Here is a 17,774-nt window from a genome sequence, read left to right as displayed (position 1 = left end):
TGATTAGTAATATACCTAGAATCTTTATGAAGTAATTAATTTTAAATTCCCTGGTAGTTTCTACCTTCCTTCTTAAAAATTAAAAGAGAAAGATCCTATCCTAACTTAAGCCATGCTAGCTGATAGATCTCCATGAAAATATAATAGAATGACATTGCTGATTTAGTCAAATTAAAAATCATTCTTTAAGGTGACAAATTAATTTCAACCTAGATAATAATCAAAAATTGAGACCAGAGAAGAACATGACCTATAGCTTTGCTTTTGGCCAAGCATGAAAGTGTAGCAGTACTATGCACACTAACCAGTGCAAAACTGGAAAGCAAGAGAAACAGAACCATAAAATATTAGCCTGGAAATAAATACATTTCAGCCAAGCTATATCTGCTCAGGAAAACATAAGCACATCTTGATATTAAGCAGTAAATTAACATTTGTCAGTACTATATTCCTAATGCCTCATTGTTATGTTAATTTGTGGTGTTTTTCTAATTGAATTAATTTATGGTCTTACTAGTATACATTTAAATTGTGACTACAGGAGAACTGAGTGCTAGAATTCACTTTTTTTTTTCTTTTAAACTCCAGAGGAGGCTGGAGCCCCTGATGCACAGAGTGGCATTGATGATGCTGCCTATCAGTGGCATTCTGCTCCCATGAGGAGCAGCATGTCCCACCTCCTTCCTCCTTTCCCACTAAGATGGGAAAGAAAAAAAAGTAGCCACAATGTGGAATGTTTTCTCCTCTGAGTAGCATCCACACAATTTGTTTCAGACTAGTTGTATAGCCTGTTTTCTCACAGCTATTTTATCTTCCCCTCTTAGAGCTTTGAGGAGGGAAAAAATACTTACTGAACAACTTCAGATGCCAAATAAACACCATATTGAACCAACCCTGACATAGCACACATAAAGCATTTTACAGATATTAGTGCTCAGCTTGAGACCAGACTCAAAATCTTTAACTCTTTATGCAAACTGGTAAGTCCAAAGACTAAAAGCTTTCAAGAAACTGTAAGTTGAAAAATGCACAGAGGAAACATTCATCTTTTACAAGTGGGTAAAAGAACAAAATTGGATACTCAGAGCAAGAATTAAGTGATTTGTAGGTGAGTTGTAGGTGTTATCTTGGCTTTGTACTGACACTGCACTTCAGTGAAAGATAGTTATCATTAATGAAAAGTAACATTGGATTGTTATTAACAGAATGAGAAAAGCACCTGGCAGGTAACAGAGAAGAAAACCCCTGAAAGAAATTTTCTGGGAGACTTTTTTTTCCGTGTCAACTGATTGGAGAAGGAATGAAAACTGCTGGAATGGATGTATTAGCAAGAAAAAGAGGAATATTCCACACTGGGAACTCCTGAACATTTCATAAGTGAAATCTATTTGGCCATCTGCCTGGACTTATGGGCTGAACCTAGCTGGCATTGAAACCAAACAGAGCACTCTCACTGTTAGCATCACAATGGGAGTATTATGTGGAGGTAGTAACTGATGCAGAAGTAGTTTACTTGTAAAAAAACCTACAAAGGCTCTGGTTAGCACTATAAAATTTCATGTTAAAGTCAAAGACCACGTGCTACAGCTTGGCATCGCTCTGGGACACTTCTAATGGGTGAGCACTGAAGTTACACAACCCCACGGATTGTACTCATGACTTATTTTGTTTGCTTCCCTTGAGCTGTAGGATTCTAATGCAAAAGACTCCTTAAAGGCCCAAAGATGGGTAGAAGGACTCTTCTTTAATAGCTGACAGGAGGTGTGTGAGTAGCAGGGAGTTCTATATTACACTTTTCATCAATGCAAATATACAAGCAACTCAGATAAAGGCTCAGATAAATTTTTGGCATGTTACAGCAAAAGTAATAATAATAAGAAACCATGCTAATATTGAATTGATTAATTGAACATGCTAATTTCCCATAAAAAATTCTATCCCCACCTATCTGCTGTGGAATGCTTAGTTTACAGAATAAAAGTCTTAGAGTATCAAAGGGTTTGGCAGAACTATTCATGAATAAGTGGGCTATAAATTAAGAGTCACATCCATTTTTGACTTATATGATCAATAATTAGCACCTAGGAGATGGACATTGCATGCCTTCAAGAGAGGTATTAGCTCACAGATGAACCTAAATACCAAAGATCCCAAATTGAACCACGATGGGAACCAGACAACTTAAAATAAGACCAAAAGCATTCAACATGGAAATATAAATTGCTGCCTGAAGTAATCACACAGTGTGTACAAGATCAAATTCGGAGCATGAGGTTATGTAAATTCACTCCCACTCCAAAATACCCTCAGAGCCTGAGGTGCTTCCATCTACTTGAGCTCCAGGGCCTGTGTGCTCCCCTGTGTGTCTCCCCAGGCAATCCAGGCATGCAGCTGCCAGACAGAGCAGGGTAAGTCATGGCAACTGGCACGCCAATAATGACTGCCCTTGGAGCCTGGGTGATGGCTTGCCCCACCTACCAGGTACATAAGGCAATCCCAGAAAAGCTTGACTTCCAAATTTACTGCTTGGTTGAAGCCCACATCACTGCCCCTTGCTTCCAGATTTCTTAGTCCCACTCTCAGTCAAGCTCTCGCCATTTTTCCGAGTCCTCCCTGGGACATGGAATTGCTCACCTTTAAGGGGTTTGCTCTGCTATTTTTTTTAAGGGTCTCTTTGCTTCCCTGGCTTTCCACATATTACTCTTGCTACAATTCTGGCTGCCATGTTCCTGAACTAATTTAGTTCCTAGCCTTGGCTCTTCCTGGTCCTAATATTTAGTTGCTTTTTCAAGGCTGTCTTTAATCCCCAGGGGTGATCACCCACATCCCACCCTGTGTGTATCCCACCTGGTAATTTACTGAGGACATTAATTTATGTCCGTTTATTTTTTTTTTTTAAAGGCATGGAATGGGACTCACTCCTCTTTTCAGGTGTGGCCAGGAAACCTCTAGTCCCTTTTTGGGCCAGAAAACAAACATTAGTGGTGACATGACTGTGAGATAGAATGTGATCTTGTAGGTAGGATTTTCCCAAATTAAGGCTACCATTTCCATCACTATTTCTACATCACACCTGGAACTCCTGGAAAAAAATAGAAGCCAATATGGCATTTTGTGTGGAGCCTGCTGTTAGAGCATGAGTTAATTAAGATCCAAATATGCAACCACAGGGAGTCCCAGCAGATTCAGGCCAAGCCATACCCAGTTTTTAGCTCCTTGTCAGACTTGGGCAAGAAGCAGGCACCCGTGAAGACTGAGGCAACTCTGAGCATGTGGGGAAGTGAATCCCTAAGAACCTGAGGCATTTTCAAGACAAACAGGGAGGCAACCCTGGAATTTAAGTGCCCACAGGGTTAGGTGTCAAATGAATGTGGGATTTCAGGACCATAGTTTGGGACTTACGTGTTTTATGTGGGACACAGGGAGGATTTTGTCCCCTGTGTACTTTATTGCTCTTTTACCACCAACTCCAATGTGTGGAAATCCAAAACAGTCTTTATATATTCTGGCAGTGAATTTTCTGAATCTCAAATGTTTGCATGCATGCACCATTTTTGAAGGAGATTTCACACCTCTGTTTTATTGGAAAAGAAGATATTTGATGAGAGAGTTGATGATAATCCATTAATATTTTTCTGTAATTTGTGTACAGGCTTTATATTGGAGGTTTGTTTGTTTCAGAGCTATTGTGCCATATATTGGAATAGTTTTACATTAGAACAGAGCTTGTTTCTGTTTTGAAACAATAAAAAGGGAGAATCAATGATTTGATTTAATAGTATTATCTCAACCTGTGTGTTAGCTGATTTCTATAGCAACTTCAAAAATTTTGAGCCTGTATTTACTGGATTATCTTTGTAACTCAAATATTAGCTTAAATGTTTCAGGTTAAGGGGTTTTTTGGTTGTTTTTTAAATTTCACAGTTTGCAGTCAAGCAAGACTATTGAGTATGGTGAAGTCTAATCTAGATACTCAATCATCTTCTTTTTCACCATGCTGGAATGATAGCAAACAGGAGAAGGATAATTTGTTGCATAATACCTTTCTAAGGTATGAAGTACTATGAACTGTTGCAAAATTGTGTTGGTTCTGATAAAGCTAGACTGACTTGTTCTGTTGCATGTGTCTGGATTAAACTGACATAAACTGGCTGCTGACATAAACATGACCATCATTTAAAGTTTCCTGAATGACTGGCTAATTCTTATGAATGTCTATCTTAACTAATGGCCTTAAAAATGCCTTTCCTGACTTGAGGTCCAAACCTTCTATGTAAGACAGGTACAACTAAAAGTACAGGGCCTTGACAGATCTGTTTGGATTGAAATCACTCATTTTTCTGACACTGCCATATTTAACAACCAGACTTTAATTTTGGCCAAAGTTTGGAAAAGAACCAAAACAGCCAAACCCCTTCACTGAATTTTGTGTATCAGGATTTTTTAGGATATGTCAGCACTGAAGCACAAATTCTGGATACCTCAAGGCTTATGTGGAATGCACATTTCTTATATGTGTCTCTCCAGAGACTTATGGAACTCTGCACATTTTCTAGATACTTTAGGGTGCTGATACTAATCTAGACCCTGCCAAAATAATCTAAAAGGATTTGAAAAAATGCATGCCTTGCATTTCTCCCTTTTCTCTATGTCATTTAAACTCCATGTTTTCAGGCCAAACACTTTTTTTTTTCTTCTTCTTTTTTTTTTTTTTCTTTTGCGTGGAATGAAGTAGCACAGCTCTGCTGAACATACCCTCATCTGCCTGGTCTGCTACCAACCCAAGGTATCTAATGGGTAGAGTGGCAGTGAGAAGACACACCATGACTGCAGTGGCCAAGACTCCTTTCTCTCCAGTGCTGTTTAGGGGAAGTGGTTCACCAACACCAATTAATTTACCTTTGTTCTGGCACAGCAGAATCCCAATTATAACTGACACTTAAATGGAAATGTGGCACACAGACATGGTAATGTATTTATCTGGCTTCTTCAGAAATGAAGAATGTCAGAAAATGCCATGGTTATGTATGGTTATCTAGTCAAGGAAATAGAAAGGAATAATTTTAGGCTAAAGTAAGAGAAGAGGTATAGCTATTTGAATCTTTACAGTGTCTACCCAGTGTCCAAAAATCCTATCCAGCTATAGCAGGCAGGACTTTCTGCTTTGTTGCTAGCCATCCATAAAGGACAGCATCTACCTGCCATCAGGTCTCCTGTCTCTGTCCTCAGAAATACTTAAAATCCAAATGGATATAGTCCTGAACAGCCTGCTCTTGCTGATTCTGCTTGAGCAGGGGGCTGCACTAGACAACCTTCAGAGGTCCCTTCCCATTTAAAGTGTTTTGTGATTCTACGATTTTCATGCTTATATAGCTTGCTTTACTGAAACTGACTTTTATTCTCAATCCCTTATGCAGTTCCTGAGAGTACAACTATCTTTCTTTCCAGTTCTGCCTAATTTTGGCATAACACATACTTAATTTTGGGAAAAACAACTTTATTTTTAGGTTAATCTGTTTAGTTAATCACTAACCAAATAAATTACAAGTCAAAATAATTGAATCTTCTCCCCAAACAAGGGTACATATTGCTTGAGGTAAAATAGTGGTGAAGGTAAAACTTAGCTGCTCAGCCAACTTCTGTATATTTTGTGTTCCCCTGCCTTGCTCACCTCCTTTTCTTTCTGCCATAGAAAATCCACCATTAATTTATATCCATTAATTTATGTTGTGTTTGTCAGCTATTGGCAGATTATGACCATTGCATAATGCAGAATTTAAATTTTTTCCAGAATACAGGCTTCCAACATTTTTATTATGTCATCTTTAGTATTTTTAGCAGAGAATTATAACATCTATGTTGCATCAGTAACAAGCAAAAATCAGAACCAAAACCACAAGAGCCCTAAAAGCTCCTTTCATCAGACGAATGCGTGTTTGTTGACACAATTTAGGACAGACGGTATCCGTCAGCGCACAGCAGCATTTCCTAAGGAAAGCTGGACCTCAGGGTCAGTTAAGAGAAGATTCCTAAAAGCACCGAGGAACACATGGGACGGCCAGGTCCTGGCAGGAGCTGGTCACGATAGCACCGGACACCATTGATCCTCTCCGCTGCAAGGTGTCTGAGCCTGAGCCTTCCCGCGGCAGCGGCTCTGCCTCCCTAGGGAACCCTTCCTCATCCTCCTCGGCGGGACACCGAGCCAGCAGGGCGGGCAGAGCCAATTTATTCCCAGGGAGAGGGATAAGCAGCTAATTAATTAATGTGGCGGGCACCGAGACAAAAAGCAGCGCTGCGAGGTCAGGGGTGTGTTGGCTCCCGACCCCCTCGGCTGTACAGCTGACTTTCTTTATTCATGTTTTTCGCCTTAAACGAGGAGGGGCTGGGGGGCGGCCGCGGGAGGATGCGGAGCCCCCGGCGCGGCGCGCAGCCTTTCTTTGTCCGCGCCTCGCACAAGTGTCCGGGGCGCGGGGCACACCTCAGGGTTAGCAGAAAACAACAACAACAAGATAATGGCCCCTAATGCGCACCTGGGCACGGATCACACGTGGGCCGCTCCCTTCCTGTGCGAGCGGCGGGGAGCCCGCCCGCCCGCCTGCCGCGGCGCGGCTCGCTCCGCGGGGAGGGACCGACGCGTCCGGCGGTGGGCAGGGAGGCAGGCAGGGAATCGCCTTATTAAACGCATACAGCGGGGCGGGCGGCTGCCACCGCCGCCCCGTCCATGCCCGCGGAGAGCCCGAGAGCGCCGCGCTCCCCCCGCTGCCGCTGCCGGCGGGAGATCCCCGCGCAGAGCCCCGCAGAGCCCCGCATGGCGCGGCGCGGCCGCTTCCAGCGCCTCTTCGGCCGCAGCGAGTCGGAGGACTCGGAGCCCGAGGGGCCGGCGGCCGCCGCTGCCCCCCGCCGCCGCCCCTCCGCCGCCGCCGCGCCCAAGCGGCGCCCCGCGTTCCCGCACTGGCGCCCCAAGAAGAAGGAGCAGCATCCCCGGGAGGGCGGCGGTGCCGCGCCCGCCTGGAACCCGCCGCCCGCCCCGCACCTCGAGTGCCCGGCCCCGCGGTAAGCGCGACACCCGAGCGGGCGGGGGGGAATCGGGGCCCGGCTGGGGGCCAGGGGTTTTTCTGTCGAGGAGGGAAGAGCGTGTCCCGCAGCCGCCTTCCCGTCCCGCGTCCGCCCCAGCCTGCTGGCGGAGCGGCGCCCGAGCCGTGTTGACAAACAGCAGCGCCCGTGTGAATGAGTAACAGCCTGCGCCCGGAGCAGGGGGAGGCTGCCTGGCCCAAAGCATCCTCCTAAGGGCGCCTGGCGTGTGTGAGTGGCTTGGACTCCTCTACGGCAGTGGGCTTGCTCTGTGCTCGCGTTTTCTGGACGTGATAGAGGAGGAAGATGAAAGGGAAGGGCTTGACAACACTCTGCTACAGCGCTCCCCATAGCTATTGCTCCCCAGTGTGGTGCGAGTCTCCCATGAGTGATGATTATCTAGTGCATGCTGGCTTCTTGGGGACACAGGTATTCCCCGGGGGATGTTTAGAGCCTCTAGCCACAGCACAAGGAACCTCAGTGAGACTGTGGGGTTGCCGAGCAGTAAAACCTCTGACGTGAAGGTAATTCACAGTAGCATATGGCATATGGTGAACTTGAGGCTATGTCAGGAAAGGGTTTGGTTAATACTGCTCACATCGGAACATCACAAGCCAGGCAGTGAGAAAATGCCAGTGCTGCCTACATTAGGGGAAAAAAAAAAGTTGTGAGCTGTTGATCTCTCAGGTGGTTGCTTCAAATTGAGAAATCTGTAAGTTTTAGAAGGTGGTTCTGTATGACAGTGTTAGTACTTGCTGAAAAGTAGACATCAGGTTTAAGTTAGAACTTGACTAAAGTATAGTCTAATTATGTTTGGATTTTATGTTGAAATGTATTATTGAAGACTTTAAACACCGAAATCTTCTATGAAAGGAAAGAAAGTCACTTATGTTTACATTTTTTTAGGAAAGAAAATGAAGTCTGCTTTTCAGAACTTGTAAACTGGGAAGTGATGTATTTCAGAATGCTATTGAGTGGCCAAGCTCAATGCTGCAGGAGGAGCAGATCCCTCTTTTGCCTTCCAGAGGCCAGATAAAACAGAAGGGGGTGGGATCACAGGGTAGCTCAGGGTGGAAGGGAGCCCCGAACAAGGCTGACTCTGAGTTCAGATCCCAGTTTCTCAGGACTGTGTCCACTTGAGTTTTGAAATCTTTCAAGAAGAGAGAGTGCACAACAACTTTGGCCAAGCTGTGTTACTCCTGCCTTGTGTGAAATAGTTTCTTCTGGTAGAAGGCTGGAGCACATTTCCATTTGTAGCTTGTGCTGCACCTGCCATCCCTACTGAATTGCCCTGTGGCTCTTGGTGACCCTGTCCTGCATACTGACAGGCAGGTGATGGCTCTCTCTGTGCTCATCTCTTCCCTAGGCTGAACCTGCTTCCTCAGCCACTCCTCAGGGCAAGATCTTCAGCCCCTCAGTATCCTGGGGCCCTGTGCTCTTTTTATCAGTGTATTTTGTATTGAGGGGCCCAAAACTGAATAGAATATTTAGATGTGGGCAAATGAATGGTGGCGTAGGAGAAGTGGCATAAGTCTTTAATCCCGATGTGGGTTCTTTTTTTTTCCAGATACCAGGATGTTTTTACTGCATACATTTGTTTTCAAGTTCTGTGCCTAAATTACAAGAGAAGTCTAATAATTGCAAGTCTCCTGAAAGGACAGGGTTGTGACTGCTGTTACAAAACTCTGGGGGGTTTGAGTTTTGGTCAGGGAACCAATCCTTCTGCTATTGATGACAGGCTGGGTTTGTGCCTCAGTACATGAAAATGAACGTGTATGTCACCATCTTTAACTGCAGTTGGTCATCTTCAGAGGGCACAAACTTCTCTTGTTTGTGTAGCTTTCTAACACCCTTGCCTTAAAAAAAATGGAACAAGCTAAGCTTTTAGTATACAGCCAAAACCACTAAATACATTTAAAAAAATATGTTGAAGATTATGACAGCACTTCTCAAAAGATATGGTTTGAAGTATTTTATTTTTATTGCATCCATGGTAGGCTGTAATGCTTGGTCTCAAGAGTACTGTATAGGACAGATACAGTGTCCTGTTAACAGGAATGCATTTGAAGATATGAGATGCTTAATTGGTGGCCTTGGTTTTAGCTTTGGTTTGGCATATGGCAAGCATGACAGCTGTCAGTTTGAAGACACCTATTTATATGGTACTCCAATTTAATCATTATCTCATCATCAGCTGTTTTGCTCCTCTTATGTTATTTTTTCAGGTAGCCAGTACTTTTCCTTGCTGTTAGTTATTTATCTGGGAGAGCAGTGCCCAGCATGGCATAAAAAAAAATCTTGTGATACAAACCTAACAAGCATCCCAGCTCCTTCAACTTGAAGTTACAAGGATGCATTCTCCTGTCTCTATGAAATTTGTGTTGTACTGCCTGCATTCATGGGTGGCAGGGCAGCCAGATGAACTCCTCTGATTACTTTTTCTACCAAAAGCTTGTAGAATCTCTTTCCCTCAGATAACAGCTACAAGTTTGAGCCTCTTAACAGAAGTAGTTGCCGTGAAAAGAAAAAGAATTACAGTTGTCACCATGCTGTAGATAACTGCATCATATTATGAAACCAATTTTTACTTGGTGTCTTGGAGGTCATGTCCTCGTACAGCTGTCATGGTTTGGACACTCAATGATCTCCACCCAATGGCAACTTTAAAAATGAAGAGGATGGCTTGGAATTTAGCTTTGTAGCAGGAAGCTGACTAGAGGAGGACAAAAAAACTGTTTATCTTTGGGTGTGTTTGTTCAGCAGTGTTTCTCACAATGTATGCTACCCTGTGAATCTTGTGCTTTTTGTACTTGATGGTCAAGACCAGACAAGTTACTTGGTCCAGTTCTGAGTTGGCTACCATAAAAATGACAGTAGTTAGATTCTTGCCCAAGATGTGTCAGTGTAGTCACTGTGAAAAAGGAGGAAGTTTTTGCTGTTTATTACTTCCTCAGTTTGAAGAAACACAGATATTTGATGCTGAGCATGTTAGAAACACTACCACCAGCAACACTTCTTGTTTTTATTACTTTCCTCTCCCCTGATTAAATGAACTCAGCTCACCTTCATCAACATGCTAAGTATGTGAGGGCAATGAAACCTGTGTGACTGTTATTCTACGGTGATTTGGCAAGGAAATAAAAGATATTAAGGGTTCAGTAATAGCATAAAAATAATGAGAGGGAAACAGCATTAGGCTGCATCCAAGGAAAGTTCCTACTGTGGAATTATACCTTATCTTGGGGAGGGATCTTGGGGAGGGACATGCACCTCCGTGAGATATGTAGAAAGTGAAGAAACATTGTTTTTAGTGCAGGAAGTGTCAGTGAGACCAAGATCTTGTATCTCTTCCCTACTTCCATGTTCTTACTCTAAGTTACTCTTCTGTGACTTCTGTGTTAGAAGAGGTGAAGGAGCTGTGCTTCACAGCCCATGTGTGACACCATGTTTTGGGAAAAGACAAAGAACAAATGCTTCATGCTGTGAAAAACAAAGTGTGTAATAACAGACTATTAGTAGCTCAATTGATTGACAGGAATAAAATGTAGAAAACTGTTATACAGCTTGCTGTTTTGTAAAGTACAAACCCTCAATTCAATGTACTTTTTATGGGTAACTTCACATTTGTGCATTGTCTGGTTGAAAAAAAGAAAAAGGAAACATTCACCTGTGTTCTTTTGTAAGACTGAATACAGATTTCTGCAAGTGTTCTAGTTGCACTTAGCGGGAGGTGGAAATGGACAAGGGTAATTCAGTTTGATGTATAATTCTTAGTAATCTGTAATGTAAGCATAAGACATTAGGAATAAAGACTTAGTATTTTAATGTTTTTAATAGGGGAGTGAAGATCTTTTAAGATATGATGATCAAAGAATTAAAGGCAAAACTTTTTTCTGAGTTATTTTCTGTACTGTGACCTAATGAGGAAATTGATCCTTAGAAAAAAAATACATGTTTCTAGAAAGATACTAAGATAAGAGGGATGACATGCTAAAACACTCATGGTTTTTTTTGCATATTTAAGAAGTAAAAAATACTGTCCTGTGAAAATGTGTGTCATGAAAGTAGTAGTTTGTCTTTCCTGCATGAGTTTAACATCATCTGCTGCTTCTGTGTTGCTGATATCCTGGGTTTGGTGGCTGTGTAAACACCAGGGTGAAGAACACTCTCTTTTTCATTTTGTCCTTTTCAAAACCAAATTACAATCTGAAAGATATGAACCAGTTAAATGGCTGATGCCTTCCTGGTCAGCTGGCTTGGATGTCAGGGTGTGAAAGGTAGATCCTGCTAGAGAAGAGTGACACCTCGTTTGTGACTGATGTTGTGCACAAAAATTGCTGACTTTTTTTGCTCATGCTTTTTCACTTAATCTAGAAAAAAAAAAATCTTAAGAAGAAGTGAGTTAGTGGACTCATACCATTCACAGACAAAGATTTTTTTTTTCCTGCGTGTTTCTGGCTTTGTTAGATGTTTATTTGAAGAAATGGTTTACCTTCTGTGTCCAGGTGAATCTGATCCATAGTAGGACTGAGTTCCATTCAGGTAATAGGAGTTCTGTACTGAAAATCTAAATGCCTGTTAAAACAAGGAGTGTTGTGAAAAAGCAGGTTCTTTCCTACTCAAACTAGGTGCCAGTCTTGGCACCTCTGGTTTTTGTGTGTCAGATCCACACTTGGAAATAGTGACAAATAAAAATACAAAGGTCTTTTGGGAGATTACTATTATAAAACACCACTATAGAAGCCAGCCAGGAAGGTGCACAAACAAAAAGTTCTTATTGAATGCAGGTACATACAGTTGGCACTTAGTAATGCATGGAGTGCTAAAAACAATGTTAAATACTGAATGCCTACCACTTCAGTGAGTGCCACTTGTCTCAGTGAGAAAACAGCAGTTTTCAGACTCTACCCTTTCTCAGCACACCCGTCTCTTGTCTTCTCCTTTCCTCCTTGTCTTGGTCCTTGCTCCTACAACTCTGTCCCATCTTTCCCTCCCTCTCCGTCCTCTCAAGATTTACATCATGCAGTTTATGCTGCACACTCTAGTGGATTTCTGCTTGCATGGAACAAAGAGAAGAGTGGTGCTTTATTGTACGTGTGGTGATCTCAGGGAAGAGGCAGGACAACATTTGTGGGTAGAAATTAGTATGTTATAGAAAGGGTCAATATAGTTAGTTTCATTTACTTCATATACATATGGATACATCCATATCCTTTAACTTCAGATATCTGCATCTGAAATAGTTCTTCACTTTATAATTGAGGAGGGCAAATAGTCATGTCTGGTGTGCAGTGCTTCTCACCTTAAGGTGAGTGTCTAAACCAGGCTAAATGAATTGCATCTGACAAGCTTTTTCTCATTGACTTTAAAAGCTGCCTGAAGGTGACACCTTCAACATCTGAATTTTGGCATCTAAATTCCATCAATGTCACCCAATGTGGGGGAGTTCATAGGGTGATACTTCCATGTAGGAGATCCTACAGTGCAAAGTCAAACAGTGGTGAGCTTCAAAAACTATGTTCTGATTTTTCATATGCAGCTTTAAGTCACCTTCTTTGTTCACAAGCAGTCTGGTTTGAGAGACTCACTTTTGCATAATTTCTATTATTCAGGATATTATGTTACTCATTTCATTGTGGTTAAGACTTTCCAAGTTTCTTTAGGGAGCTGGGATTGATCCCTACTTCTGCATTTTCTTGGGATGGCTGGGAAAGGCATGGGAAACAAACCTTTCCCAGACAGCTTGAGAAAGAGAACAGGGGAAGCAGGAGAAAAGGGAGAGGATACTACTACACCTATGGGCTGATTTGGAGAAGTTTAGCCAAAATAGTAATGCTTAGGAAAGTTAAATTCTGCTTGAAATATAATCCTGTCCTAAGAAAGATGGAGAACTGTTAATACTAGGCAATTCTTCCTTTAGCAGCTTGCATTTAAAAATAGAATAAAAACATGAGGACCTGTTTGGTCACCAGAGGTGCAAGAGGGGAAAAAAAAAAAACCCTTCAGCTTTCAAAACAGACAGAAGTCATCAGTGATTTGCTTGCATATAATGTATCTGATAGTGGTGTATCTTTGTATGTATGATTTTTGTATTTGTCACACCAGCAAACCTTCTGCTGTACATCTTATCTTCACACACGTTTGTTCATGCAGCCACGTACGGTGAGCTCCCACAATCCGTCATCAAATATTTCATCATTCCGTGCTCCCTTGAGACAAGAAGGGAAAGATAGATAGGCAAAGACTGATCAATATAAGAGATTGGCCTCCTTTAGTGCTCTCTGGAAAAAAACCCAAAAACATAGTATTTATTTAAAGAAAATAAGATACCATCTTCTGTATTATTCTTGAACTGTACTTGGAAATTCTGAAATAAAAATTTTAAAAAATGTTAGTTGGATAAAATTTCTTCATGATACCTGAATCCTTTATTCATTTAGAATTCACAGTTATAAAGTCAACCAAACTAAAGTTTAAAAATGTCCTGAGCTGTGAAAATTTGTAAAACAGGCATATTTGATGAATTCCCCAAATCCTGAGTTTCAGGTAGAGCCCAATGCCAGAAGCAAAGCTACTATATTTGCAGTCCCAAAATAGGTTCTTTTATTCTGTGTGCAAGGGGCCAGTCCACACACATAGATAGTCAAGGTATTTGATTTATTTACATTTCTGTGTGGAAGGGGGTGCTGGGTGTCAAACCCACAAAGCCAACACTACCAAGACATTTCATGATACATTTTAGCAAACGGAAGCCTTAATTCATTGGCTACAAGTTTCATAGTTCTTGTATTAGACTTGGACACATTAATTAGTGTTCTATCTCCATGGTTAATTATTCTCTCTCTTCTCATGCTAATCAGTCCCATGGTGTTTCTCTTCTCTTGGGCTGGTGGGTTTTTGGGTCAATGATCCATGAGTTGGGATCTCCCCCTGCAGAATTCCCTTTTACCCAGTCACAGCTGGCTCAGCACACTTGCTGGGTAAGGTTTATTTATTTCTTCCTTATCTTGGGGGTTCTGCCCAATGTCCTTGTGGCCCATAAATTCTGCATTCTTTGTGTCTGCTGTCAGTGGTACATCCTTCTCCCCAACTTTGTTAACTTCCCTCTGGGTGTGAGATCACTGAAACCTGCCAGGCCCTAAAGCTTAGCAAGGCAATTCTACCAACCAGTAATTTGTCTTTCTAACACCTGCACATCACTTAGAGCTCGTGCTGCTCTCTGTTTCAGACTAAATCTCCTTTCTTATTGATTAGACTTGAAAGTATGTGAAGATCAAAAATCAACAATCCTTCCTTAAGAAGATTTTTATGTATTTAACATTTTCCAGCATTTTGACAAAAGAAAATGCAAAAAATTTAGTAAGGATGACTTATTACAGTGCTCCTTGTACAGTTTAATCACTCCATAAGTACTCTAAGAAATATAGGCAGACAGAGGGGCCCCTGTGCATCCTTTGACCAGCTTTTTTATTGTTGGTCTTTCTTCTTTGTAAACTACTTCTTTATTGTCTCCAGAGTATTTTGAAATTTGCTGGTGCCACATCTGTGGTCCTGCTGTTGAGGCAAGGCTGTAGGTCAGGAATACTGCCTGATGCCATTCAAATCCAGAAGGATCCAACTTCACAGACTATGAACAGCCAAGCAGAAAATGTTTAAGTTGCAAGGCCTAGAGGAAAGCATCATTTTCCATTTGTCCCTTCTTTATGGCCAGGAGCAGGTGCCACAATGTGGTGTCTCAGGGCTCATGGAGGGTCGTGTAGATGACTTGTAATTAATGCTGGGAAAGTGGGAGAGAACCTCTAAAATCAGTGGACTGGTGAGAAGAGGCTGCTTTTTAGGAAATGATGGTTTTCTGGTTTTTTTCCTGGCAGAAGGCTAACAGAATTTCTCATGCTGCAACTTATACCCCTTCTCTCTCAGTCCTTCCCTGTGCACCTCCTAGGACAGATTGGCTCCTGTTAAGCAGCCAGTTTCTACTCATCCAGGTGTTTCTTGTACCTCATATCCCAGCATCTAAGCATCTTGTGGTCCTTCTCTGTAGTCACATAATTTTGTACACTTCTCATGTACAGGAGATGTACAGGTAGCCCCCCACTGCCAAGGCTCTGCTGCTGATAATGCTTGATGGTAGAATGATATGAAGACTAAGTTTTGCAGGGACTTGGCACTGAGAAGTGCAAGGTAATTCCAAGTGTCACTGTGAACCTGTGGATTTCTGGGGAAGGGCCTATAGTTTCTTATTCTTTGACTTTGAGAAGGTTTTACTGATCTGTTTGATTTGGTTTCCATAATTTTAATTCCTTGAGAACCACCAGTGGGATTTCATGGTGGGCATTCCACAGCAGGCAGGGAGCTGCTGTGTGATTAGCAGTCCTGACATATTTTCTTTCCCTTGGCTGAAAATCCTGTGCCACTTACGAATTATTTAGTGAGGAAGCAGTAATTATTGTAACAAAATATATAGTTAGGATTTTTGGTACAGTATAAACACATTTGGCATTAAATAAAACCATATGATTATTAATAAGGTTCTATAACATTATACTGCCATCTCCATCTTCAAGGACAGTGTTTTGATGATTTACCCGTGGTTATACTGTTTTACAGATAAAGTACAAATAATTAATTCTCCATGGTATAGGGAGGAGACCTGTTGATACATGCTGGAGCTTCCCTGTTGTCCCCTTTTGAAGCATCTCTGTGACCTCCCTCAGCTGTTCCAAACTGAAGGAGTAGGGGAGAAAATTGGGATGTATATGATAAGATATCAATCTTACATCCTCTCTATTGGAAATGAAAAGATTATGTTCTTCTTCTTTGAAGATTTGTGCACTTGGTGAAGAGGAAAACATTGTTGTGTCTGGCAGGCTGCAATGAGGTCACCCCAAAGCTTTCTTTTTTCCAGGCTAAACAATCCCAATTCCCTCAGCCTTTCCTCAGAGGAGAGGTTCTCCATCCCCCATATCAGCTTGGTGCCCCTTCTCTGGACTTGCTCCAACAGGTCCCTGTCATTCCTGTGCTGGGGACCCCAGAGCTGGATGCAGCACTGCAGGTGGGACTCACCTCCCTGGGTTAGAAGCTGTCTAGGAGCAAGATACATTCTGTCTGGAAGCACCATAGCTGGGTTTGTCTACCATTAACAAAAACAGCTTCCTGCAGTCACGTTCTGTAGAGAGGCAGATTGGTTGGTTGGGCTGATGGATTGGTTTTTGCAGCCCTGAGAATAAGCTCACACAGTCAGCCTGGAAGGATGGATGTGCAGGCACAGCACCCAGCTAACACAGTGACATGGCTTGTAAACTACAGCTGCTTTTTACCTGGCTGATTTGGACTTGGACACATTAAACACAGACATCTGCCTCACCCCACCTTGTAGATGTATTCTGAGTTAACTTTGTGAGATTCTTCTGATTTGTGGCTGGATTCCTTATCTTATTCAGTGGGAGGTACCCTTGTCTGTTTTCAGTTTAGGCAGTAAGAAATCTTTTTCTCACACCTTTTGTCTGTGTTGTTAGTTTACTGACTAATCTCTCCCAGGCTGTGGTGGCTTGGGTTGTGTGTTTATCAAATGTCTAGAATAATGGAGTCTGATTTTGACTATGCAAATAGTAAATAACAGCACAAAAGACCAAAAAAAAGTTGGCATCTTTCAAAAGCCCTGAATGAGTACATATCATTTGCAATTTCAGAGTGGAACTTATCAGGCTTTTTAGTCCTTGTGTAATTTAATGGGTGTGTATGAAGTGAAGAATTAAAAAAGAGGCTGAGAGGCCTATGAACATTCCACAGGGGAGTATTTTAAATACAAGTGACAATCCTGCAGGTGATGAGTGTACTCACATGAAATGGACTCCCTGGTTCCTGATGAACAGCTCAATGCCCTTTCCTGTCACGTTTCCTGTCAGAAACTGAGTGTAGCCAGGGCTCTTCTGTGTTCAGGTTGAAACCTCCTGATGTTTTCAGGAAAATGCTTATATTTATTGTTCTAACAAACCTGAATTATGGAGATTTTTGTGCTGTCTGATGGAAGCATAGAAATGCAAAGGCAGCCAGAGCTGTACTATTACTCATGAGTCTGTGTCACTGTTAGCACTATCTTAGGCCACGTATCTGTGGCTTGGAGCGACTGGTAATTGAACTAACCAGTTCTTCAATAAGATCTAGATGATATCTTCTTCTCTTGGGATGAGTAGAAAACTTTACTATGTAGCCTTTGAGTAAAGGTGAAGCTAGTCCTTTTAACACAGGATTTTCAGTGTTCCATATGAAATAAATTTATGGGTAAGTTAGATTCTGTGGGAGAGACCTCATGTTTTCACTATAATTCAATATGAAAGGACAAAAGTTAGTAGAGTTACAACAGTAGTGTCTCCTGGTTCATTATAGTTAATAAATCAAACAAAAAAAAATAAAATTAACATTAAAAATTGAGGCCTAAATGCAGCTTTTTCTGTTAAGATAATGAGCTTCTCATCTTGACTTTCAAGAACTATTTGTTAGTGCAAACATACTGTCTTTCAAAGGATAATTTAGAAGATGCTTTAATTTTTACAAACTGAAGTTCAAAACAAAAAGGAGTCTTATCCCAAAAAACTTCTACATGTGTGCCAGGGTGGTGGGAATATCTTACAAAGAAATAAAAGATTAGAAAATCAGCATATACTTCATAATGTAAGTTTTTGTCAGAAGTAGATCTAGTCAGA

The 17,774-nt window shown here is 41.8% G+C and overlaps 1 protein-coding gene across 1 annotated transcript in view; it reads left to right on the top strand.

Moving 5' to 3' along the window:
• The first annotated feature begins 6,661 nt into the window (after positions 1-6,661).
• CRYBG1 (crystallin beta-gamma domain containing 1) overlaps positions 6,662-17,774 on the top strand; it is a 97,952-nt gene continuing 86,839 nt past the window's right edge. Inside the window, exon 1 of the mRNA XM_077176523.1 lies at positions 6,662-7,053. Coding sequence (XP_077032638.1) covers positions 6,722-7,053 — 332 coding nt within the window. The 5' untranslated portion in view covers positions 6,662-6,721. The remainder of the gene's footprint in view (positions 7,054-17,774) is intronic.

This window comes from Agelaius phoeniceus, chromosome 3, assembly GCF_051311805.1.
Source record: "Agelaius phoeniceus isolate bAgePho1 chromosome 3, bAgePho1.hap1, whole genome shotgun sequence".
Lineage (NCBI taxonomy): Eukaryota > Metazoa > Chordata > Aves > Passeriformes > Icteridae > Agelaius > Agelaius phoeniceus.
Note: the sequence above shows the minus strand (reverse complement) of the source record. Positions and strands in the feature narration are given on the sequence as shown.